At 43.7% G+C, this 24,570-nt stretch overlaps 1 protein-coding gene across 4 annotated transcripts in view; it reads left to right on the top strand.

The window, feature by feature from the left end:
* The window catches only part of LTBP1 (latent transforming growth factor beta binding protein 1), a 565,328-nt gene that overhangs the window by 221,908 nt on the left and 318,850 nt on the right, over positions 1-24,570 (top strand). For all 4 annotated transcript variants that reach the window (XM_030196510.1, XM_030196508.1, XM_030196509.1 and 1 more), the window contains one exon: positions 13,990-14,157. In XM_030196510.1, coding sequence (XP_030052370.1) covers positions 13,990-14,157 — 168 coding nt within the window. The remainder of the gene's footprint in view (positions 1-13,989; positions 14,158-24,570) is intronic.

Genomic DNA, 24,570 nt, shown 5'->3' with positions numbered 1-24,570 from the left:
TGACTGAGGTGAGAACCACTTGTTTAGTGAGTAGAATAGTGGGTTGAGAACTAGCAGAGCTGGATCAAGGGACTGCGGTGTCATTTAGAGAATGACACGGGGACAAATTTTGTCCCCGTCCTGTCCCTGTGGGTTCTGTCTCCATCCCTACCCCATCCTCGCAGGTTCTATCTCCATCCCGCCCTCGCAGGCCCTGTTTCTGTCCCCGCCCTGTCCCCACAGTTTCTGTCCCCAACCCCTCGGGCTCTGTCCTTATCCTCAAAGCCTTGAACACTTATGATTTCATATTTAAATCTTTTTGTTAAAGTATAGAAAGGAACAATATGCTGTGCAACTGTTGTTTATAAATCACAAATAGAAAACATTAATAACAATGAGCAACTATAATAACCTGACAACCACCACCCTCTACCCTTCCAAACCCAACAATAGCTGACCTACTATCCCAAGAAATGAATATAGTGACATGATTTTGATGCTGAGTCCTTGGTGTGTTTGGATAATTTTTTCAGAGTCTTAAAAAAAAGTAGCAGCTGTGCTGCTATAATTCATAATGATGTTGATACTTTGCCCATTGGAGGCTGTTCAGAGACCAACAATTGCTATCAGAGTTTGACCAGTGCTGGATTTAAGCTGCATCTAAGCTTCTGATTTCTGTGCCAGTTTACTGAGTCATCAATTCTTTTGACCAAATCATTCTCACATTCCAAGCTTTATTTCTTTAGGCCCTGCTCACCGAAGTATTTTGAGATGGAAGAAAAAGAGAGGGAGGTTAGGTCAAAGTTATGGTTGTATTGAAAATTTCTGAGCAATTAATTTTGTCTTACATTTTTTTTGTGTGGTTATTTTTGAACATTTCTGTTCATTTTAGGAGGTGTTTACAAAACAGTTGGCTTTTGAATCAAAGGCTTTTGGGTCTCTGCTCCCCATTGGTATCCACAATTTGGAGGAATCTTCTTCCTAATTATTGTGCCATATATTAGACTTATCCACCTGGCACAGTAAAAAAGTAGCTAAGTGTGAACTAATATCCTTTCTTGGCATCAGAATAAACTTATTCCCTACTGTAGGGTTTTATCACATTCCAATTTAAATGGGCTTTACAGTTCAGAATGGGTTGGGGGTTGGCTATCAACTGGTGTGTGTGTGCTGTGCACCAAACCATTGGAGAGTCCCAAACAGGAAGTAGCATGGCCCCATGGAGCCCCCAGTATTACTGATAATGAATGACAGTTAAATAGTTGTCACAATGACAGTAGAGTGGAGGAGTAGCCTAGTGGTTAGTGCAGTGGATTTTGATCCTGGGGAACTGAGTTCGATTCCCCCTGCAGCTCCTTGTGATTCTGGGCAAGTCACTTAACCCTCCATTGCCCCTGGTACAAAATAAGTACCTGAATATAGGTAAACCGCTTTGAATGTAATTGCAAAAACCTCCGAAAGGCGGTATATCAAGTCCCATTTCCATTATTGTGGTATATAAGATCAGTGTCAATTTAAGTCCTTTGAAGTAGAATGTCTTTGGCTCTGAAACCTTAGCTAAATTTATTCACCGCATGCTTCATTAAGAAGAAAACCGTCATACTTGAGCTTACTAAAACAGATGTTTGTTAATCCATAACTGCAGTGTTTTCAGGTGGCCAACTGTGATCCCCAGTTGCATGCTTAATGGTTCAGTAGACCTTGAGACAGGATGATAAGGTGAAATGTAAAATAAGTGGCAATTTGCTGGTTTTGTAGGTGGAATGTAATAATAAGCAAAAGCTTTAACAATTGTCCAGTACAAGCAATTAAATTAGATGCTATGTGAGCATGAGCTGTGCCCCTCCCCCCCCACACACATACACACATGCTGCATACTCTGAAACAGTTTATAGCAAGAAAAGAACATCTGTACTGCAGCTGCCTGGTGTCACTGATTAATACCACAGCAGACAAAATTATTGGCATTGTTAATCTAATGACTTTAGTGGTCTCAAGAGCCAGTCACCATGCTCATTTAAATCCTTTTAAAGTAGCAAGATGTTTTTTTTGGGGTTTTTTTTTTTTGAAACCTTAGTAGGAAAAAAAGATGACTAGAGATCATATCATTAAATAAAAGGGCCTGACATGCTGGTGACTTGTTCGCCCTCTCATGCTACTGCAATATTATAGCAAAAAGGCTGAAGCATGCATGCAATATTTGTAGAATTAGTGCTTGTGATTTAATAGCCAGATTTGTGAAGAAAATAAGTAGTGGTTGTGTTCCAAATAACCTTATGTGCTGCAAGGGCTATTTTAGTTTTTCCTAGTCTTTCTGCCCGCCCCCACCCCCTAATTTTCAAAGAGAAACCCTGACACAGAACTTCCATTTGAAAATCCCTTCCCTGGCTGGACTTGCAGGTGCCAAAGTTTTTCACATGCAAAGATACACTTCCCCATTCATATTTCACATGAGAGATGTGGGACTTTCAAAGGGTTTTTTTTCCCCACTGGTAAATATCTATTTAATCTGGAAATTGTTTTAAAATTTTCCCTCTAAGTGTTTTCTGGGAGACCATCCTTTGTAGGAATGGAAGGAAACCTTTCCACTGATGGATGTGTTAGAGTCATAGGTGTTCCATTAGTGCTGCAGCCCAGTGAAAGTTAATGACAAGGACTTTCAAAAGACCATGTTTTTAGCATTTCTTAGCTTTTTTTTTTCTGACTGATAATTTGCATCTGAACAACATGAGTCATTTTGGTTAAGTGTCTACCAAATTGGTATACAGGGATGGTGCAGTTTTTGCACATGCTTCTTAGCAGAATACCTCAAGCTCTTTCCACTTGTTGAGATATATCTGTGCACTGCAGTCTTACTACTACTTAACATTTCTAGAGCGCTACTAGGGTTACGCAGCGCTGTACAAATTAATAACTAAGGACGGTCCCTGCTCAAAAGAGCTTACAATGTAAAGGACGAAATGTCAAGTTGGGGTAGTCTTAGATTTCCTGAGTAGAGGTGTTGTGATTAGGTGCCGAAAGCGACATTGAAGAGGTGGGCTTTGAGCAATGATTTGAAGATGGGTAGGGAGGGGGCCTGGAGTATGGGCTCAGGGAGTTTGTTCCAAGCATGGGGTGAGGCGAGGCAGAAAGGGCGGAGCCTAGAGTTGGCGGTGATGGAGAAGGGTACTGAAAGGAGGGATTTGTCTTGAGAGCGGAGGTTACGGGCAGGGACGTAAGGGTAGATGAGGGTAGAGTCTTCACATTTTGTCACAGATTTTGGTTGCATTCAGGCAGTGGCGTAGCCACAGGTGGGCCTGGGTGGGCCAGGGCCCACCAACTTAGGGCTCAGGCCCACCCAACAGTAGCACACATTTGGTGGTAGCTGCTGGGGATCCCAAGCTCAGCCAGCTGAAGACTTCCCCTTGATTGTAATGAAAACAGTACTCTCCATGATACCGGCACCTGCTCATGCTCTGTTTTCTGCACACGCCTGCTGCAGACTGAAAAGGTAGAAAGAAGCATTTTCCCACCTGCTGAGATATTTTTTTTTTTTTTTGGGGGGGGGGGGGGGGGGGGGGGAGAACACTTGGTGCCCACCCACTTCTTGCCTAGACCCACCCAAAATCTGTAGTCTGGCTACGCCCCTGCATTCAGGTCTGGACTTTGTGCCACTCAAGAACATTCACTTTCTCTTTTGTTGGGGTTACCTCGATCACTGACCTGCTAAGAGATTTATTTTCTGCACATCTTCAGGGCTGTGGCAGACTAGTGCAGACTTTCCTGTGCCCTCTGCGGCAAAGCATTCCTGTACTATAATGCTGATAAACCTTGTTTTGCTATAAGGATATTAATAGGGTGGTATGTTGTGAGACCAAGAAATATTCATTCATTCATGTATTATATTTAACTGGCACTACTACCCAAATGAGAAGAACAGCCACGTGAAGTGGAGGAACACCAGGCTCTACGACTGTAGCAAAATGAACCAAAGAGAAGGAGGAAGGGGTGGCACTTCCAATAAAACACAAGGGAGATGAGATGGTCCTTATGTGCAGTTTTTATTTGAAATGGCAAGACAAGACTAGGTAAAAGAAAAAAAAACAAAAAAAAAACTTTAAGGGGTAGATATTCAGCCAGCGGTAGTGAGTGTTTTTGTCGCCAATGGCGGCATTATTTCCAGGTATTTATTGCCAGGCTATGTTTGGGTATGAGTTCTGAATATCTGGGTTTATGTGGCCAACTATCTCTTGTGTGGTTGTTCGATATTTAGCATTTAACTACCTAAACAACACTGCATATAGATAATACTGACTTTTATGTAGTCTGATATGGCTACATAACTTAGGCAGTTAAGTGATGACTCCACCCCTGGACTGCCTACAAAATAGCCACTTTTACTTTAGCAGTCTATGGTAATATTCAGTTGCACTAGTCAGTTAAGTGCCGCTGAATATCAGCGGATGGCTCTGAACAAGTGATTTAACGGGCAAGGAACCATTTCTAGCTGGTTAAATTGCTTTGCATATCAACCCCTAAATGGATAAACATAACCAAAAATAAAGAAAAACCATGTGTTCAAGATTTGTCCTTTTTTATTTTTGTTTATTCTTTATTCATTTAAAGTTTATTTTACCTAGTCTTGTTTTGATTTTTACTTAGTAACATAGTAAGTGACAACAGATAAAGGCCTGAACGGTCCATCCAGTCTGCTCAATTGTCACACTCATCAATTAAGGATTAAATGAACAATGAATGTGATGTAAAATCAGGGCATTTTTTTGTGCCAGTACATGCCAGTATGGCTTATCAGCACTTTTTTTTTCTCCGAGGACAAGGATGCTGCTTATTATCACACATGGGTTGATGTCCACGTCAGCCCGGGAACTGGCATTTTGCCATAGCAAAAACAAAAAGCTTTGCTAGAGTCTTCTGGTGCGTGGGCAGCACCGCGCATGAGCAAATTGACTTCCCACCCGCCGCACGAGCGTGTATCTCAGTTTCTTTTTTTCCGCGATGAGGGACGGCAGGTTCCTCCTGAGCTCCTTGTTTTGGCCCGGAAAAAGAGTCTTGTTTTTTGAGAATTTTTGGCAAATTTTTCGGTTCTGTTTACCTAGTTTTATTTAGTTTGTTAAAAAAAAAAAGAGATAGGATTCCTTTTAGAAAATCCTCAGTTCTTTTTCCCAAATTTAAAGTTTTTTTCTTTTTCGTCGTGGTCAGGTTTATCCTTTTTTGTGCCCTTTTTTCTTAGCACAATCGACTCCTTTGATTTCGCCGGAGCCGTTTTTCCTTCCATGTCATCGAGGACACCCAGCGGCTTCAAATGTTGTACTCGGTGCAACTGGACCATCTCGGGTACCGATACCCATTCCTGGTGTATCCAGTGCCTTGGGCCCGACCACAGCCCAGCTGCTTGTAATCTGTTTCTTTGTATGAAGAAGCGAACCCAAGTAGCTCAAGAAGCCCAACGAGAGAAACGTTTTGGGGCTCGGTCCGGTCCTTCGACGTCGGCATTGACTTCGGTACCGAGGTCGGCGTTGTCGACATCGAGGGACACATCGACGTCAGGAGCAGAGGTAATGGCTGCTGAGAGACCAAGTTGTGCTGGGAGCAGTGAGGTGTCAAGTGAGTCTCCACCTGTCTCAAGGCCTCCTGCTATGCAGGCTCCCTGGGACCAACCATCATTGGACCCGACCCCGAGGAGACATGAGGATTCCACGTCGTCCTCGTTGGCACTGAGGAGCCTCGGTGACAGGCATCGAGCAAAGGCGAAGAAGCATCGTCACCGATCTTCTTCGACACACAGTGCTGGGAGCTCCGGGGCGTCGAAGGATTCGGCACCTGAGAAGCATCGGTGCCCAGAGGATCACTACCCCTCCATAAAGGAGGTGCCGATGTGCCGGCCTCTTAGCAGCCCAGTACTTGCACCTGAGCCTCAGCAGATTCTGCCACTGGCTGATTCACCAACCCCGCAGCCTTCTCCGACGGTGGCTCTCGACGAGTGCATCTGGGCCCTGCTTCCAGAACTTCTAGAAGGACTGCTGCGCCAGTCTGCTTCGGTGTCGGGGGTGCATATTTGTATATTTTATAAATGTATATTTTAAGGGATCCATGGGTCTGGGTGGAACCCATCTAGACTTGTGCTTTACAACTTGTTTATGAAGATGTGATGTAGCTTGAAATAAATAAGGTGATCTGTAATTTCCGGATGAACTTGTACATATGTATGCGTGTAAGAGTCATATAGAGCAGATGGGATGAAAGCAATTTTTATAATTGACGAGTTCTGTCCTTTCCCAGTATGTTTACCTGGTATATCTTATTGTAATCTACACTGAAACAATTGTATTGGAAATTGCGGAATATAAGTATAGTATTGTATATTGTATTGTATTATTTGTGTACTTTGTTCATAGCCATTGTGGAGTACACTAGCTTTTCATCACAAATTTGAAAAATGGTTTCAAGCTAGTCTGTAAAGCTGACTTTTTTTTTCAACTGTTCCAAAATACATTCAAATTGGTTTGGAACTAGTTTGAAATACATTGTGGAGATTGTCTAACGAGACAATACTGTAAGTAGCCTAGTGGTTAGTGCAGTGGACTTTGATCTTGGGGAACTGAGTTCGATTCCCACTGCAGCTCCTTGTGACTCTGGGCAACTCACTTAACCCTCCATTGCCCCTGGTACAAAATAAGTACCGAATATATGTAAATCGCTTTGAATGTAGTTGCAAAAACCTCAGAAAAGCGATATATCAAGTCCCATTTCCCTTTCCCTATTTGAGATTCTGGAATGTTGCTACTATTGAGATTCTGTTGCTACTATTTGAGATTCTACATGGAATGTTGCTATTCCCTCTGCTGCATCCGGCCTTCTCTGATGCAACTGTTTATGTGAGCACTGGATGCGGCAGAGGGAAGGCCCTGGAGTGCCTATGTGAATAGCTGACAGCATCAGACTGAAAAGGTGGGCGGGGGCGGGGGCGGTGGGCGGTGGGCGGGGGGGGGAGCAGGAAAAGGCAATGATCCCAGATGGCTGGACCAGTGGAAGGGAAGGCAGCAAGGGATGTTAGATTGGGGATTGTTAGGGCGGGCCTCGGGTAAAAGTGGATAAGCAGATACTGTAATGCAGCCTTTATCCTGCTTTGATACAATTCGCTGCAATATGAGGTTATGCTATTAGGCAAACATGTTAACAAACCCGTGTTAAAATTTATTGCATAGTACATTAAGTTCCATTTTAACATGCACATAAACTAAATGGCAAGATTCTCATCTAAAATGTTTATGCCATAGGGTGTCCTGTTTAAGCCATCTTTTATTGCTCTTTAATTATTCAGGATTTTATTAAGTCCAACCTTGGCTGAATTACAACACAGACTGAAATTCAGTGTCTCCAAGTTAATCAAACTCTTGGAGAGAATGTATACTGGTCACCGCTAAAAAGTAATTTCCATAAGTACCATAAACATCATTCCTGGATTTAAATCTTCAGGTTTTCTTTTCTTGTAGCACAATAGAAGGTATTCAGCTATTCACTTCCAAGGAAATGAATCAAAATTGTATAGTCCACTAATTAGGTGAGAGCTAAGGGCATCGCTCTCTTTTATCACTACATGTAAGGTTACACATTGTTGCCCAAGATGATTTTCCTGCCAGTCCATGGACACTACCCAATAATTTTAATGAGCATTCAAAACACAAACAGAAAGGGGGTTTATCCATGCATCTTAAGTTTTAATCATCTCTCTATATAAAGGCAACCCCAACGTTCTGAAGCCTCCACGGAAGTTGAGGCGCCCGAGATATCCGGTGTGCACTGGAGTGTCTGCACCGCCCTCGCGTCAAAATGTCATGACGTCGAGGGCGGAGCTATGACACTCGACGAGGGCCGAAACGGAAACGCCACAGCGAACAAGGCAAGTAGCACGGAGGGAGGGGGCCCCTTGCTAGCGCCCGTTTCATTCCGCTCAGAAACGGGCATTTTTTTCCTAGTTTACTTTAAAAGTATCATAAATGGTCCCTTTTCTATAAGCCTGCATAATTAAAAATAACCAAAGAATCTACTGCTTTAGGGGCCCTTAAGATGCTAAAAAGTAGCCGCATTTTTGCAATAAGGACCATGAGCTAATCTTCCCATTAGCATGTGAGCCCTTAATTACACCTGTTTTCAAGGCGGTAAGGGCTTATGTGCTAACCAGGTGCCAATCAGTTTGAACGCAGCGATGTAGCTCCACTAACTGATTAGTGCTGGGGAAGCCCTACTACTACTACTACTACTACTTATCACTTCTATAGCGCTACAAGGCACACGCAGCGCTGTACACCATACATGAAAACACAGTCCCTGCTCAAAGAGCTCACAATCTAAATATGGAATGTTGCTAGTGGAATAGCAACATTCCATGTAGAATCTCAAATAGCCCTACATTCTGCCCCCAAACACACCTCCAGTGCTACAAAATTACTTTTATGTTTTTGGTGTGTTGAAAGCGCGTGCAAATGCCAAAACTACTGTGGGACACATGAACATGCCCATTGGTAGTGGTTTTCAACCAGAGATAAAAATGCATTAGTGCTTTTTGCAGCTTAGTAAGAGGGTCCCTTAGAGACAAAAGGGGGAAAGGGAAATGGGACTTGATATACCGCTTTTCGGAGGTTTTTGCAACTACATTCAAAGCAGTTTACATATATTCAGGTACTTATTTTATACCAGGGGCAATGGAGGGTTAAGTGACTTGCCCAGAGTCACAGGGAACTGCAGCGGGAATTGAACTCAGTTCCCCAGGATCAACATCCACTGCACTAACCACAAGGCTACTCCTCCACTAGTGACAGTCCATGTAGAAGCCTGCCCTTGCAGATCAGCAATGTGGCTGTGCAGGCTTCTGTTTCTGTGAGTCTGACATCCTGCAGGATGTCAGACTCACAGAAACAGAAGCCTGCACGGCCGCATTGCTGATCTGCAAGGGCAGGCTTCTACATGGAATGTTGCAGGACGTCAGACTCACAGAAACAGAAGTCTGCGTGGCCGCATTGCTGATCTGCAAGGCCCTGAAGTGCCTGTGTGAATCGCTGCTAGCGAGAGCGGAAAATGAAAGCTGCAGCAGGTACTGTGGCGGTGGCAGGGCGAGGTGTGGTAGGCAGGCAGGAAGAGGCAATAATCCCAGGCAGCTGAACTTGTGGGAGGAAAGGCAGCAGGGGTTGGAGGAAAAAGAGAGAGCTGCTTGATGTGGGAGGAAGAAGAGGAGGAGGGGGCTAGAGGGAAGGGAGAGAGCTGCTGGATGTGGGAGGAAGAGGAGGAGGGGGCTAGAGGGAAGGGAGAGAGCTGCTAGATTTGGGAGGAAGAGGAGGAGAGGGCTGGAGGGAAGGGAGAGAACTGCTGGACTTCTGGGAGGAAGAGAAGGAGGGGGCTGGATTGAAGGGAGAGAGTTGCTGGACATGGGAGGAAGAGGGGCTGGGGGGAGAGAACTGCTGATGTGGGAGGATGAGGAGGAGGGGGCTAGAGGGAAGGGAGAGAGCTGCTAGATTTGGGAGGAAGAGGAGGAGAGGGCTGGAGGGAAGGGAGAGAACTGCTGGACTTCTGGGAGGAAGAGAAGGAGGGGGCTGGATTGAAGGAGAGAGTTGCTGGACATGAGGAGGAAGAGGGGCTGGGGGGAGAGAACTGCTGGATGTGGGAGGATGAGGAGGAGGGGGCTGGAGGGAAGAGAGGGAAGGGAGAGAGCTGCTGGACTTCTGAGAGGAAGAGAAGGAGGGGCTGGATTGAAGGGAGAGGGCAGCTGGATGTGGGAGGAAGAAGATGAGGTGCTGGACTTCTGGGAGGAAGAAAAGGAGGGGGCTGGAGGAAAGGGAGAGAGCTGCCGGACATGGGAAGAAAAGGAGGAGGGGGCTGGGGGAAAAGGAGAGAGCTACTGGAACCATAAGAGCCAACTTTTCAAAATGATTAGGGGTGCTGAAATTTTTTTATTTTATTTTTTTTTGCAGGTGGGGCATTCCCCCCTCCCCCGTCCCTCCACCTCCTCCTCTCCCTCCACCTCCTCCTCTCCCTCTTCCTCCCCCGTCCTTTCCTCCCTCGCCCCCTCCGAGTTCCAGGCCCTCCCTCCCTCTCTCTGAGTTCCAGGCCTTCCCTCCCTCCGAGTTCCAGTCCATCCCTGCCTCCTCCCTCCCTCTGAGTTCCAGGCCCCCCTCCCCCCTCTGAGTGCCAGTCCCAACCCCAGCCCTACCTCTCCTCCCACAACAGTCCTCCGCCAGTCCACCCTCACCTTTCTGCGTGCTGTCCAGAATTTTAAAAGTCATCTTACCTCGGGGTCCTGGCGGCAGCAGTGAAAGGCGAGCAGGCTCGGCGCTTCAGCCTTCCCTTCTCTCTCAGCTCTGGTCCCGTCCTCATTTCCTATTTCCAAAGTGGGAACCATTAGGCTACTCCTCCACTCCACAGACAGACTTGATTTTGTGTGTTTTGCACTTGGACGTTTTTTTTTTTAATGGACCAAAAAATAAAACGTCCAAATCACAAAACCTTCTATTTTCAAAAACAAAAGATAGACGTTTTTCTGTTTTGAAAATGACCTTCTTTGTTATTCAGATTTTGGATGTTTTTTGTAAAATGTCCAAAGTTGGACTTAGACATCATGTTGAAAATGCCCCTCTTTGTTTGTTAGATTTATGTACTATGTGTCAGGTTCTCAGGTTCATAGCCCGCGGGGCCAGGCTCTGGAGCAAACGTGAGCCCTTGGGCTGCTGACGAGGAGCGACAGCAGCAGGCAAAACCCACCAACCAATGCTGGGCAAGCACACCGGCACCGGCAGGGACTGCAGGCACAGCCCAGCTATCCGGAACACACGGACTGGAATCCCCTGGACTGTAGGACACAGGACTGGAACACTGGACTGGAAGACACGCCAGACCGGGACACACTGGACTGGAGCACACCGGACTGGAACACACTGGACTGGTCCGTACAGCTTCACCTGCACTTGGCCACTCCCCCCCCAAGGGTTGAGCCCTTGGGTTCGAGTGGCCGGCAGGACTTACCGGATACCGGATAACACAGGGACCAGGATCCTTGAACAAGCTTGCAACAGAAGTGCTCCAAGTACTAAACTAACAAGAGGTTCCTAACAGTGAACCAACAGCAGAGCTACTAAACACTAAACACACAGCAGAAGTGCTACCAAGCACTACAAGGGAAAGCAGGGAAGCCACAAAGGAAAAGCAGGAAAGTACAATACAAAGCTGCCACAGGTGCTCCTAAGCACAAAGCTACCAAAGGTGCTCCTAACAGCACCAAAACCTGAAGTACTTCTATCAGCAACAAGAGGGAAAGCAGGGGAGCCAAGAGGGAAAAGCAGGGAAACTAACACAAGCAATGCAGAAGTGCTTTAAACACAGCAGAACCAGAAGTGCCTCCAAAGCACCAAACATCGAAGGCTTCTAAAGCCCCAAACACAGAAGGCTACTAACCCCCAAGCACAGAAGAGCTTCTAAAGCCACAGAAGGGGAAGCAGGGGAGCCACAAGGGAAAAAGCAGGGGAGCTAAACACATACAAGTCACAAGTGCACACTGCACTAACACTGACCTGGCCCTATAGCAATTGTAGCAAAAGCAAACATTGCAAAGGCCCTGAAGGAAAGAACACCACTTCCTTATCAAGGCCCTCCCAGATGATGTCACACTCCCTAGCCCCAGGCAACAGCACACAAACCCAGAGAGGCCCAACCCACACCAATGCAGCACCGTGAAGCACTTGAAGCCAGTACACCCAAAGAGAGGTAGAGCTAACTCAGTCCACCCATACAGCTGTGGGAAAGTGAACCAATTAGAGTCATGCTGCTGGAAGCTGCCAGCACAGAGAGAGAGAGAGAGAGAGAGCTAGCTCAGAAAGGACAGACAAAAGAAACAGAAGCCAGCTAAGAAGCTGACCACCAGGAAAAAGGTAAGTTTGAGAGGGGTTCTGACCACGATCGTAACACTATGCTATATGTCTTATTATTGAGATAAAACTAGAAACATTTTTTGTATGGTGAGTTCTATATGGAAATGTCATAGTTCTGCTCTGCATCCACTGTTTGGGAAGGGCCAGGGGGTTCTCTGGATGCAGAACTTAAAGGTTACACTTTTCTTCTCCAGACGGGGACCAGATTAAACAATCAACCTCAGCAAAAGAAACCCAGCGCCTAAAAACTTTCAACTAAACCTTAAATGCAGCAATTTTCAATAGTTCTGAGATATATTCATAAGGAAATACAAATAAAATGTGAGAGAGTTAATATGATGAGAAATGTGGACCTATGAAGAGGCAATGGCGAGTTAAGAGAGTTAAGAATTATTTTCACCTCTTAATAAATGATTCGCCGTGAGGTCCACTTTACCAAAAATATTTTCAAAGAAAAAAAATATACATATAAAATGTCTATAATTTAGAGAGAATTGTTTTATTGAAAATTGGTGCATTTAAAGTTTAGTTGAAAGTTTTTAGGCGCTGGGTTTCTTTTGCTGAGGTTGAATATTTAGGGGAAGCATATGTGTATTGGAGGACCATGGCTCGATGAAAGATGAAGAATGCACCCTTTTGTACTTCCCCTAGCCCTCAACGTGACCTGCAGACACTGAAGCCAGTATTGCTACCCTCACTGACGCTATTGGGAGTGGAGTAGGTGTGTGGTAGGAGTAGGGGCAGGGCTAGGGCATGGGTGCATCTAGTGCTCACCCATCCAACCTGTTGGCCCACCCAAAAATTAACTTCTGGCTACACAACTGGGCCCAGGTCCACCCGTGGCTATGCCCCTGTCAGTGAAGTGAACTGCCACCGTGGAATACTGCCTGGAGTGTTGTAGACATGAAATATCTTTGAAAATGCATTTAACCTTGCCAAGTTCTGTCTTTCCCCTTCACTTCCACTGGCTGTTCACCTCATCGCATGTACAAAGAAATAGAGAGTGATGTCATGCAACATAAAGACACACACACTAAGAATCTCTATAGCCTGTTCTCAGCACACACTAGACTTCCTCTTCCACTCTTCAGAGGCAAAGCCATTTCTTCTCCTTTTCTTTGCTTCCTGTTTCTCCTTAGTCTCAATGTAAGATTCAGTACTCTCTTTGCATATAATCATTGAGGGTAGAACATTTGAAAATATGTATGGGTCTTTTCCTGATGAACCTGGAGACCATCACCCTGAAGAAACTTTGCTTGGGAAAGAGAATGACTTGATTTACCTATCAATACATTCATAGTCTGAAATATTACCCTTTCACAGGATTTAAAATAGTTGTATTATACTTAACATTGTGGTCCACTTAAGTTTTCATGTTCTTAGCACAAACCAGAAAAAAAAAAATTTCAAACTTTTGGCCCTTGTTAGCACTTTGCTCTGATTTAATTCCAGTCTTGATATAAATAGCCGACAGCAATAGACAGAAATCTATAATTTGTAAATCTGCAGGGAGAAATATTGCCAAAATGTTGTGAAAACATGGGCTTGAATAGATGCGTCAGAGGTTTGCTCACTTTATGCTAGGATGCCAGAAGATTTGAGACAGATGTTTTCAGACATGCCGCATGCTTAAAACATTTCCAGGGGTCGGGCCGTGTGGAGTGACTTAATCAGTAGTGGAGGAATGGCAGAAGTATGTAGGACGACTTGAGTTAATTCACTCCTAGGTGCACAGCCGGCCTCTTTACATTACATTTGCCTGTCAGGGCTGGCTATTTAAACTGCTGTGCCCTCAGCGTTGCTCTTTGTCTGCTGGTGAATGAAGTTCCACATTGTGATTACTAATCCTACTCCAGTGGCTTGACATTAGATGTGGTTTTGGAGTACATCCCGGAGTTCTGTGTGCTAAGTTTCCTACTTCTGTTTCAGAGACACCACTGGATATTGAAAGGAAGAGCCCACAGGAGGCTACCCTCCTTTTAGAACTGTGATTTTTTTTTTCTCTCCTGTCTCTGCTCTTTTTGCACGTCTAGGAAATCAATGAATACCATGCTGATTTGTTTGCTTTCCTTATTTTCTCTGCTTCCACTCACAGTGGGAAACCAAACTGGCCGCATCAAAGTGGTCTTTACACCCAGCATCTGCAAAGTGACTTGCATTAAGGGCAACTGTCAGAACAACTGTGAGAAGGGGAATACGACTACTCTCATTAGTGAAAATGGCCATGCAGCTGACACCTTGACATCCTCCAACTTCCGAGTAGGTAAGTACGCAGAAATCTCAATAAAACAAAAATAACACAATATTTTTTAGACTGCTATCAAGAGAATTGTATGTTGCTTGTCTTAGGAGCATATTAACCCATGTTGGTACAGGTTGCTGCCTGTTTTATTAAATCAAAATTCTAGTAATTGTTTGAAATTCCTTCCTTTTGATTTCTGTTTCACTCATTCTTGGAGCTGTCTTTGCTGGTTCTTGAGTCACTGCTGTAGTTTCAGTAGGGAAGAATAGTACAGACTTTATGATGAAATTGCAAACTGTACTATATACCCGCAGGTGTGTTATATAAGAACCCAGTAACGATCTGTTGAATTTAGGAATATACATGGTTCTCAGGTTGTTCCCCAAAGTCAAAGGTGACCTAAAAGTGAACACACAGGTACAGAATGTTCATTTGACTGTGCTCATTAGAGGTTCTGTCATCAGTTTATAGCTCCTGTGCTGCTGCATTAATATATTTCCTGATTCTATGTCATAAAGCAGATTTATAAGACCCCAGGGCTGTTGCATTTAATATGACATTTTAATTTCACAAAGCAATTGAAATGCAGATGTATTTCTACCTGTTGTATATGCATTTCTTTTCACTGAGTGTGCTATATGTCTATGTAAAACATAGCTTACCATACCAGTGTATTTTTATAGGGTGGATCAAGCTGTTTCTCCAGTGTCAGACAGTGACACTGGTAACCCACTGTATACCACATGCAGTGATTTCTCTTTAAAATAAGTGGCTTGGCAAGTAAGGGAATAGTTATAAGCAAACAACTGACGCTGTTTGCCACAGTGGCTTAAATTTGCTACTGAAATACAGTGAATATTTTTGGTTTGTTGTACCAAGTGAGAAGCCTTCAAACAAGAGAGGGTTTGAGTTCTCTGTGCAAATGCTCAAAGCTGAAATGAAACAGAGACAAAATCTATGCTAGTTCAGTTTTTCTGTTTTACAGCACCACTTAAAATTTTCATATCCTTTAGGGGATAAATATGATTTAAATTCTTTGCTGTTTCCTAAAGGAAATGATTGAGATCCAAAGGTAAATTTTAAGGATTTGTTATTGTGATACTATTCAACACCAGTAATGTTCCAACACCCTTTTTTCCACATGTGTACCTTGATAAAAGCACATAGCTTTAAGTCGCAAGATACAAGAAAGAAGTTGCTTGATTATCCTCTCTGCTAGAAAAATTTGGTAGTACAGTAAGCAGAGTAGCATGTGTTTCCATTTTTATTTGGTATTTATTTTATTGTAGTTTTTGGGATAACATAGTAGATGACGGCAGAAAAAGACCTGCACGGTCCATCAAGTCTGCCCAACCCTTCTTATGCCTGACTGTAGGAGGTTTAAAGTGGACTAACATGGCAACCACACTACTTTATATGAGATTTGTTTGATTGTTGATTATTCTGGTTTTCTGTTGGTGGTAGCATAAAATCCTCCACACACATCTGTATTGATTCCTGTTTAGTAGGCTGGGGGTGGTATTTGATGAAAATATTAATAGCTGAGTAGAAATGTAATAATCCTGTGGAAATCGGTTATCGTGCTTAGAAACTACTGTTTAGTTCCATCCCATTGTAATCTGATTCCTGTTCAGGTACTTAGTCTCAGGAGCCTTGAAACTCTGCTTGTTACAGCATGCTTTGCAATCTTTCTTCTCTGGCATCCAACCAGGTGGTTTAGTACAGTCCATACGGCATCTTGTTCAGACAGTAAATAGTAATTTGTATTAGAAAAGCAGACAAGCATTCATTGAGGGTAGTGAAAATATATACCAATATTGTATGTTATGTTGTTAACAGTATATATACAGTATTCAGAATTGCATACAGTACCAAGTGTATGATTTACACCATAGATTGACAGAGGCATTATGATATTCCCAGTTTCTCATCTTTTTTTGTGTATTTCCTAATATTATATTGTAGTTTTGACCACTTCTACACACTGAGCTGAGGATTTCAATATATTGCCCACAGTAACTCCAGGGTCCATTTCTTATATGATAAAGTGGAGGAGTGGCCTAGTGGTTAGAGCACTGGTTTTGTAATCCAGAGGTGGCCAGTTCAAATCCCACTGCTGCTCCTTGTGATCTTGGGCAAGTCACTTAACTCTCCATTGCCTCAGGTACAAACTTAGATTGTGAGCCCTCCAGGGACAGAGAAATATCCAGTGTACCTGAATGTAACTCACTTTGAGCTACTACTGAAAAAAGGTGTGAGCAAAATCTAAATAAATAAATAATTTATTGTTATTCAGCCAAATAGTGATGTAAATTCAAATATGAATAATCTGGGGCTCTACTGTGCGAAATCCTTCAACACTTGATCTCTGATTTCACGATGCTTCTTTTATTATTTGTTATGTTTAAGCTCAATGCCCATTATTCGTATTCGGCCGAATAGTAAAATATTCTATTCGGTACAGCTGTAATATATATCTGAGAATTCTTCCCTGTGGGTATCACTTTGCAATGATCTGACATTTAGATGCCCAGTTCTCCACTTTGGCGAGGTCCTCTTGCATATCTTTGCAAATTTGCTTGTTTTTGGATCATGTTGAATAATTTTTGTCATCTGTAGATTTCATCACTTCACTTTTCTGGACTGTTAGGGGGCAATCCTATAACATAGGTGCTAACCTGTTCGTGTGGTCTAGTGGTTAGGGTGGTGGACTCTGGTCCTGGGGAACTGAGGAACTGAGTTCGATTCTTACTTCAGGCACAGCTCCTTGTGACTCTGGGCAAGTCACTTAACCCTCCATTGCCCCAGGTACAAATAAGTACCTGTATATGTAAGCCGCATTGAGCCTGCCATGAGTGGGAAAGCGCGGGGTACAAATGTAAATAAAATAAAAAAAATAAAAGTAAAAAAATATGTGCATGCATACGTGTGTATATGCCAATCTTCTGCCTAAACACTATTCTGTGAATATGCATGTATCTTGCTTTGCATGTATTTGTATGTGGTCATACATAGGAGCAGAGAGTGGACAGGGTTCATATTTATGCATGTACCTTATAGAACACTATATGGATGATCTTCAGCTGGTGACAGTCAATTTTAAATGCTGATTGTCGCAGGTTAGATTAGCCCCTGATATTCAGTGCTGGCCCATGTCCGGGCACCAGCACTGAATATTGAGGGCTAAATGTGAAGGGGATGGCTGCCAGAGCCTATGTGGGTTCTGGGTGATATTTAGCCAGGGTCTGCATAAGATGGTTATGCGTAACTGTCTTTTACCTTTTAAAGTCCCCATGATTCCCTCACAGGCCTCCTCCTACTACTACTACTATTTAGCATTTCTATAGCGCTACAAGGCATACGCAGCGCTGCACAAACATAGAAGAAAGACAGTCCCTGCTCAAAGAGCTTACAATCTAATAGACAAAAAATAAATAAAGTAAGCAAATCAAATCAATTAATGTGAACGGGAAGGAAGAGAGGAGGGTAGGTGGAGGCGAGTGGTTACAAGTGGTTACGAGTCAAAAGCAATGTTAAAGAGGTGGGCTTTCAGTCTAGATTTAAAGGTGGCCAAGGATGGGGCAAGACGTAGGGGCTCAGGAAGTTTATTCCAGGCGTAGGGTGCAGCGAGACAGAAGGCGCGAAGTCTGGAGTTGGCAGTAGTGGAGAAGGGAACGGATAAGAAGGATTTATGCATGGAGCGGAGTGCACGGGAAGGGGTGTAGGGAAGGACGAGTGTGGAGAGATACTGGGGAGCAGCAGATTGAATACATTTATAGGTTAGTAGAAGAAGTTTGAACAGGATGCGAAAACGGATAGGGAGCCAGTGAAGGGTCTTGAGGAGAGGGGTAGTATGACCCTGGCGGAAGATGAGACGGGCAGCAGAGTTTTGAACCGACTGGAGAGGGGAGAGGTGACTAAGTGGGAGGCCAGCAAGAAGCAGATTGCAGTAGTCTAAACGAGAGGTGACAAGGGTGTGGATGAGGGTTTTGGTAGAGTGCTCGGAAAGAAAGGGGCAGATTTTACGGATGTTGTAAAGAAAGAAACGACAGGAGACTCCAAAGTAGCCCCCTCCCCCCAGCCTGCAGGTATCAAAGGCTCTCCCCTCTCCTATGAATGAGTCTCCCCCAAGGTCTAGGTAGGTCCCTCCAGACCTCCCTGATGTCCCTGGTGGTCCGTGGGGGTCATTGGGAGGAGGGGTGAAGCCCCCTCGTTCCTGCCCTTTGCTGTTGGCCTTTGCAAATGTGCTACTTTGTGTAGTAGCATAACCTCCAGCTCCTCCTTAACACATCCCGTGAGCTGTCCACTTTTTTGCTAGGTGGTCTATAATGATATTCAGTTGCACTGATCAGTTAAGTGCCACTGAATATCACCACTTAGGTGGTGGTAAGTGATTTAAGTGGACAGGAGAGGCTCCTGCTTGCTTAAATCGCTTTGAATATCAGCTGGTATGTTACCTACATATCTCTAGTATTAGACATATTTACACCAGCTCTATGGCAGGCATAAGGGGTCATGCCTAACGTTAAAAAACTTCTGCTCAGTGTGCTGTGGCGGCTAAGAAAGCGCACGGAACGTTGAGTATTATTAGGAAAGGGATGGAAAACAAACACAAGGATGTTATAATGCCGTTGTATCGCTCTATGGTATGACCGCACCTCAAGTATTGTGTCCAATTCTGGTCGCCGCATCTCAAAAAAGATATAAAGGAATTAGAGAAGGTGCAGAGAAGGGCGACGAAAATGATAAAGGGAATGGAACGACTTCCCTATGAGGAAAAGCTGAGAAGGTTAGGGCTCTTCAAGCTGAAGCCTTTTCTCCAAGCTGGGCGGCTGAGGGGTAATATGATAGAAGTCTACAAGATAATGAGCGGATCAGAGCGGACAGATGTGAAGCGTTTGTTTACACTTTCAAACAAGAACAAAACCAGGGGACACAAGATGAAGCTAGAATATGGTAGATTTAAAACAAATAGGAGAAAGTTTTTCTTTACTCAGCGTGTAGTTAGACTCTGGAACTCATTGCCGGAGAATGTAGTGACAGCAGCTGGCCTTATGGAATTTAAAGGGGATTTGGACAGATTCCTGAGGGAAATGTCCATTGAACATTACTAAAAAAATTTTTTTTGGGGGGGGGGGGGGGGGTTGCCAGGTTCTTGAAGCCTGGATTGGCCACTGTCGGAGACAGGATGCTGGGCTTGATGGACCCTTGGTCTTTTCCTAGTATGGCGGTGCTTATGTACTTATGTACTTATATATACCTAGTTAGGCTAGTATTCTACAATGGAAAGTAGTTGCATACATTCCTTTTAGAATAGTGTCATACGAGGTGCCCTGTTATAGAATTGCCACTTTATGACTAGATTCTATAAATGTCACCCAAAAAATCAGTGTGGGCAAAAACTTGTGCTTAGCGCTATTCTATAACCTGCGCCTAACATTAGGCTTAGTTTATAGAATACACGTAGCACCCGGACCCATGACTAAATTTAGGTGCAACCATTTATGCCAAGTAAAACCTGGTGTAAATGCCTGTACCTAACGTAGGCACAGATTGGGCCTGTTCTATAACTGCACATAATTTCTAGAAACGTCCATGTCCACCCATGCTCCTCCCATGGCCAGACCTCTTTTTGAGATCTGCACATTAGAATTTACAAGCACCACTTTACAGAGTATGCTTAGAAAGTTGTGCTTATAAATTCTAATTAGTGTCAATAATTTCTTGTTATTGGCCAAGTATCAGCACCGATTGGCTTGCTATACAGTTAAGTTGCACACGTAACTTGGCCACACTGTCAAATTTACATGAGCAACTTTAATCACCATATATAGAATCCGGGAGTTAATGCATAACATTAAATAAAACTAGTCACAGTACAGATGCCCTAAGCCATTCCACTATTCAACTTTTTTTTTTGCCAAACAAAACTGTCATAAGAACATAAGAATAGCCATACTGGGTCAGACCAATGGTCCATCTAGCCCAGTATCCTGTTTCCAACAGTGGCCAATCCAGGTCACAAATACCTGGCAGAAACCCAGACAGGAGCAACAATCCATGCTACCGATCCCAGGGCAAGCAGTGACTTACCCATGTCTGTCTCAATAGCAGACTATGGACTTTTCCTCCAGGAACTTGTCCAAACCTTTTTCATACCCAGATACGCTAACCACTGTTACTACATCCTCCGTCAACGAGTTCCACAGCTTAACTACTCATTGAGTGAAAATATAGTGGCCTAGTGGTTAGAGTGGTGGACTTTGGTCCTGGGGAACTGGGTTTGATTCCCACTGCAGGCACAGGCAGCTCCTTGTGATTCTGGGCAAGTCACTCTCTATTGCCCCAGGTACAAATAAGTACCTGTATATAATATGTAAGCCGCATTGAGCCTGCCATGAGTGGGAAAGCATGGGGTACAAATGTAATAAAAAAAAATATTTCCTCCTATTTGTTTTAAAAGTATATCCATGTAACTTCCTTGAGTGTCACCTAGTCTTTGTAATTTTAGAAAGAGTAAAAAAAAAAATCGATTCAGTTCTACTTGTTACTTTAACCAGTTACCAATCCACAATTCAGTATTGCCTCCCAACATTCCCGCTAATTGCATGTGATGCTTTGATATTGCAGTTTCAATCAAGAGGGACAGGCAGGTTGTGAGGGAACTGCCATTCTCTCATTGAAAGTGGGATGATATAGCACCTCCCCTACTAGCAGGAATGCTGGCAGAGGACTCCCGTAAGGCTCAGTGCTGCTTAGCAGGAACATTGATTGCCTACCATGAATTTTTAATTTCCTCAAGAAGAACTTTATCAAATGGCTTATCCCTACTCCCTTTGTTTCACAGATCAGGTCCTTTAGATACATTGATTTTGGTGCTAGATAAAGGGAAGGACCTCATATGGGCTCTTACTGCTCAATTTCTTTGATTAACGTAGATGTAAAGATATTAATTTCTGTGTTAGCGAATAGATTGGGGGATGTAGTCCTGGATTTAGTAGCAGGGGACCAAACAGGGTTTCTGAATGGGATGAAAGCCGACAAGAGAAGGAAAAATACTAGACTTAGTCCTTAGTGGTGCTCATGATCTAGTGCAGGGGGTAACGATACGAGGGCCGCTTGATAACAGTGATCATAATATGATCGGTTTTGATATTGGCATTGAAGGAAGTGAAACTAGGAAATCAAGTACGCTAGCGTTTAACTATAGAAAAGGTGATTACGACAAAATGAGAAAAATGGTGAAAAAAAGACTGAAAGGAGCAGCTCGCAGAGTAAAAAACTTGCATCAGGCGTGGATGCTGTTTAAAAACACCATCCTGGAGGTTCAGGACAAATATATTCCACGTATTAGAAAAAAGGGAAAAAAGACTAAACGTCAGCCGGCGTGGCTAAACAGTAAGATAAAGGAAATCATTAGAGCCAAAAAACAATCCTTCAGAAAGTGGAGAAGAGAACCAACTGAAAGTAACAGGATAGATCATAAGGAATGCCAAGCCAAATGCAAAGCGGAGATAAGGAGGGCAAAAAAGGACTTTGAGAAGAAATTAGCGTTGGAAGCAAAAATACATAGTAAAAACTTTTTTAGATACATTAAAAGCAGGAAACCGGCCAAAGAGTCGGTTGGGCCGCTGGACGAAAATGGTGTTAAAGGGGCGATCAAGGAGGACAAAGCCGTAGCGGAGAAATTAAATGAATTCTTTGCTTCGGTCTTCACCGAGGAGGATTTGGGGGGGACACCGGTGCCGGAAAGAATATTTGAAGCGGGGGAGTCGGAGAAACTAAACAAATTCTCTGTAACCTTGGAGGATGTAATGGGTCAGTTCAGCAAGCTGAAGAGTAGTAAATCACCGGGACCTGATGGTATTCATCCCAGAGTATTAATAGAACTAAAAAATGAACTTGCGGAGCTACTGTTAGAAATATGCAATCTGTCCCTAAAATCGAGTGTAATACCGGAAGACTGGAGGGTAGCCAATGTTACTCCGATTTTTAAGAAAGGTTCCAGAGGAGATCCGGGAAATTATAGACCGGTGAGTCTGACGTCGGTGCCGGGCAAGATGGTGGAGGCTATTATTAAGAATAAAATTGCAGAGCATATACAAAAACATGGACTGATGAGACAAAGTCAGCACGGATTTAGTGAAGGGAAGTCTTGCCTCACCAATCTAATGCATTTTTTTGAGGGGGTAAGCAAACATGTGGACAATGGGGAGCCGGTTGATATTGTATATCTGGATTTTCAGAAGGCGTTTGACAAAGTGCCGCACGAAAGACTCCTGAAGAAATTGCAGAGTCATGGAATCGGAGGTAGGGTATTATTATGGATTAAGAACTGGTTGAAAGATAGGAAGCAGAGAGTAGGATTGCGTGGCCAGTATTCTCAGTGGAGGAGGGTAGTTAGTGGGGTCCCGCAGGGGTCTGTGCTGGGTCCGTTGCTTTTTAATGTATTTATAAATGACCTAGAGATGGGAATAACTAGTGAGGTAATTAAATTCGCCGATGACACAAAATTATTCAGGGTCGTCAAGTCGCAGGAGGAATGTGAACGATTACAGGAGGACCTTGCGAGACTGGGAGAATGGGCGTGCAAGTGGCAGATGAAGTTCAATGTTGACAAGTGCAAAGTGATGCATGTGGGTAAGAGGAACCCGAATTATAGCTACGTCTTGCAAGGTTCCGCGTTAGGAGTTACGGATCAAGAAAGGGATCTGGGTGTCGTCGTCGATGATACGCTGAAACCTTCTGCTCAGTGTGCTGCTGCGGCTAGGAAAGCAAATAGAATGTTGGGTGTTATTAGGAAGGGTATGGAGTCCAGGTGTGCGGATGTTATAATGCCGTTGTATCGCTCCATGGTGCGACCGCACCTGGAGTATTGTGTTCAGTACTGGTCTCCGTATCTCAAAAAAGATATAGTAGAATTGGAAAAGGTACAGCGAAGGGCGACGAAAATGATAATGGGGATGGGACGACTTTCCTATGAAGAGAGGCTGAGAAGGCTAGGGCTTTTCAGCTTGGAGAAGAGACGGCTGAGGGGAGATATGATAGAAGTGTATAAAATAATGAGTGGAATGGATCGGGTGGATGTGAAGCGACTGTTCACGCTATCCAAAAATAATAGGACTAGAGGGCATGAGTTGAAGCTACAGTGTGGTAAATTTAAAACGAATCGGAGAAAATTTTTCTTCACCCAACGTGTAATTAGACTCTGGAATTCGTTGCCGGAGAACGTGGTACGGGCGGTTAGCTTGACGGAGTTTAAAAAGGGGTTAGATAGATTCCTAAAGGACAAGTCCATAGACCGCTATTAAATGGACTTGGAAAAATTCCGCATTTTTAGGTATAACTTGTCTGGAATGTTTTTACGTTTGGGGAGCGTGCCAGGTGCCCTTGACCTGGATTGGCCACTGTCGGTGACAGGATGCTGGGCTAGATGGACCTTTGGTCTTTCCCAGTATGGCACTACTTATGTACTTATGTAGGTAGCCGTGTTAGTCCACTTTTAAAGGTAATCAATAGAAATAAAACATGGAAAAGAAAATAAGATGATACCTTTTTTATTGGACATAACTTAATACATTTCTTGATTAGCTTTCGAAGGTTGCCCTTCTTCGTCAGATCGGAAATAAGCAAATGTTGGTAGATGACAGTATATATAAGTGAAACATCAAAGCATTTCAGTGACAGTCTAACAGGATGGGGGAGGATAGGTGAGAGACAGAAAGAGTTGGGTGGATGAGGGACAGGGAGATATGCATGGAGACAGGAGGGTGACAAAGTAGTACAATTTTATCAGGGCCGGTCTTAGCAAGTGCGGGGCCCTATGCAGACCAATTTGATGGGGCCCCACCCTAGCCCCGCCCCCACCCTAACTCCGCCCCCACCCTAGCTCCAGGGCCCGCCACCCCTCCCTCCGAGCTCCAGGGCTTGTCGATCCTGCAGTCAGTGCCAACTGAAAGCCATGTCTTTTTCACAAACACAGATACACCCTAATCCACTATAGAATAAGTAATCATAAACTTTCTATTTAGACAAAAAATAAAATGAAAGCCCAAGATGCCAGACTCTGCATACAATGCAACACCACAGAAACAGAAAATGTCCCCTAGTACTGTGCAAAATATAAAGACAGCAGATGTAAATTTGAAAAAAACTAACAAATACCAATCACCACTTTACAAATTAACAAATAGAAATAAAACAAATATAGAAAATAAAATACCATTTTATTGAACTAATATATTTAACTTTCAGAGGCCAAAACATCCTTCCTCAGGTCAATACAGTATAGTACTGTTACAGTATCCTATCCTGACCTGAGGAAGGGGGTTTTGTTCTCCGAAAGTTAGCCAAAATGTATTAAAATTAGTCCAATAAAAAGATTACCTTGTTTGCATGTTCTATTATAAACATTTATTAACATATCTACAATAC

This window comes from Microcaecilia unicolor, chromosome 3 (assembly GCF_901765095.1).
Source record: "Microcaecilia unicolor chromosome 3, aMicUni1.1, whole genome shotgun sequence".
In the NCBI taxonomy this organism is placed as follows: domain Eukaryota; kingdom Metazoa; phylum Chordata; class Amphibia; order Gymnophiona; family Siphonopidae; genus Microcaecilia; species Microcaecilia unicolor.
This window is presented reverse-complemented; position numbering and strand designations above follow the sequence as displayed.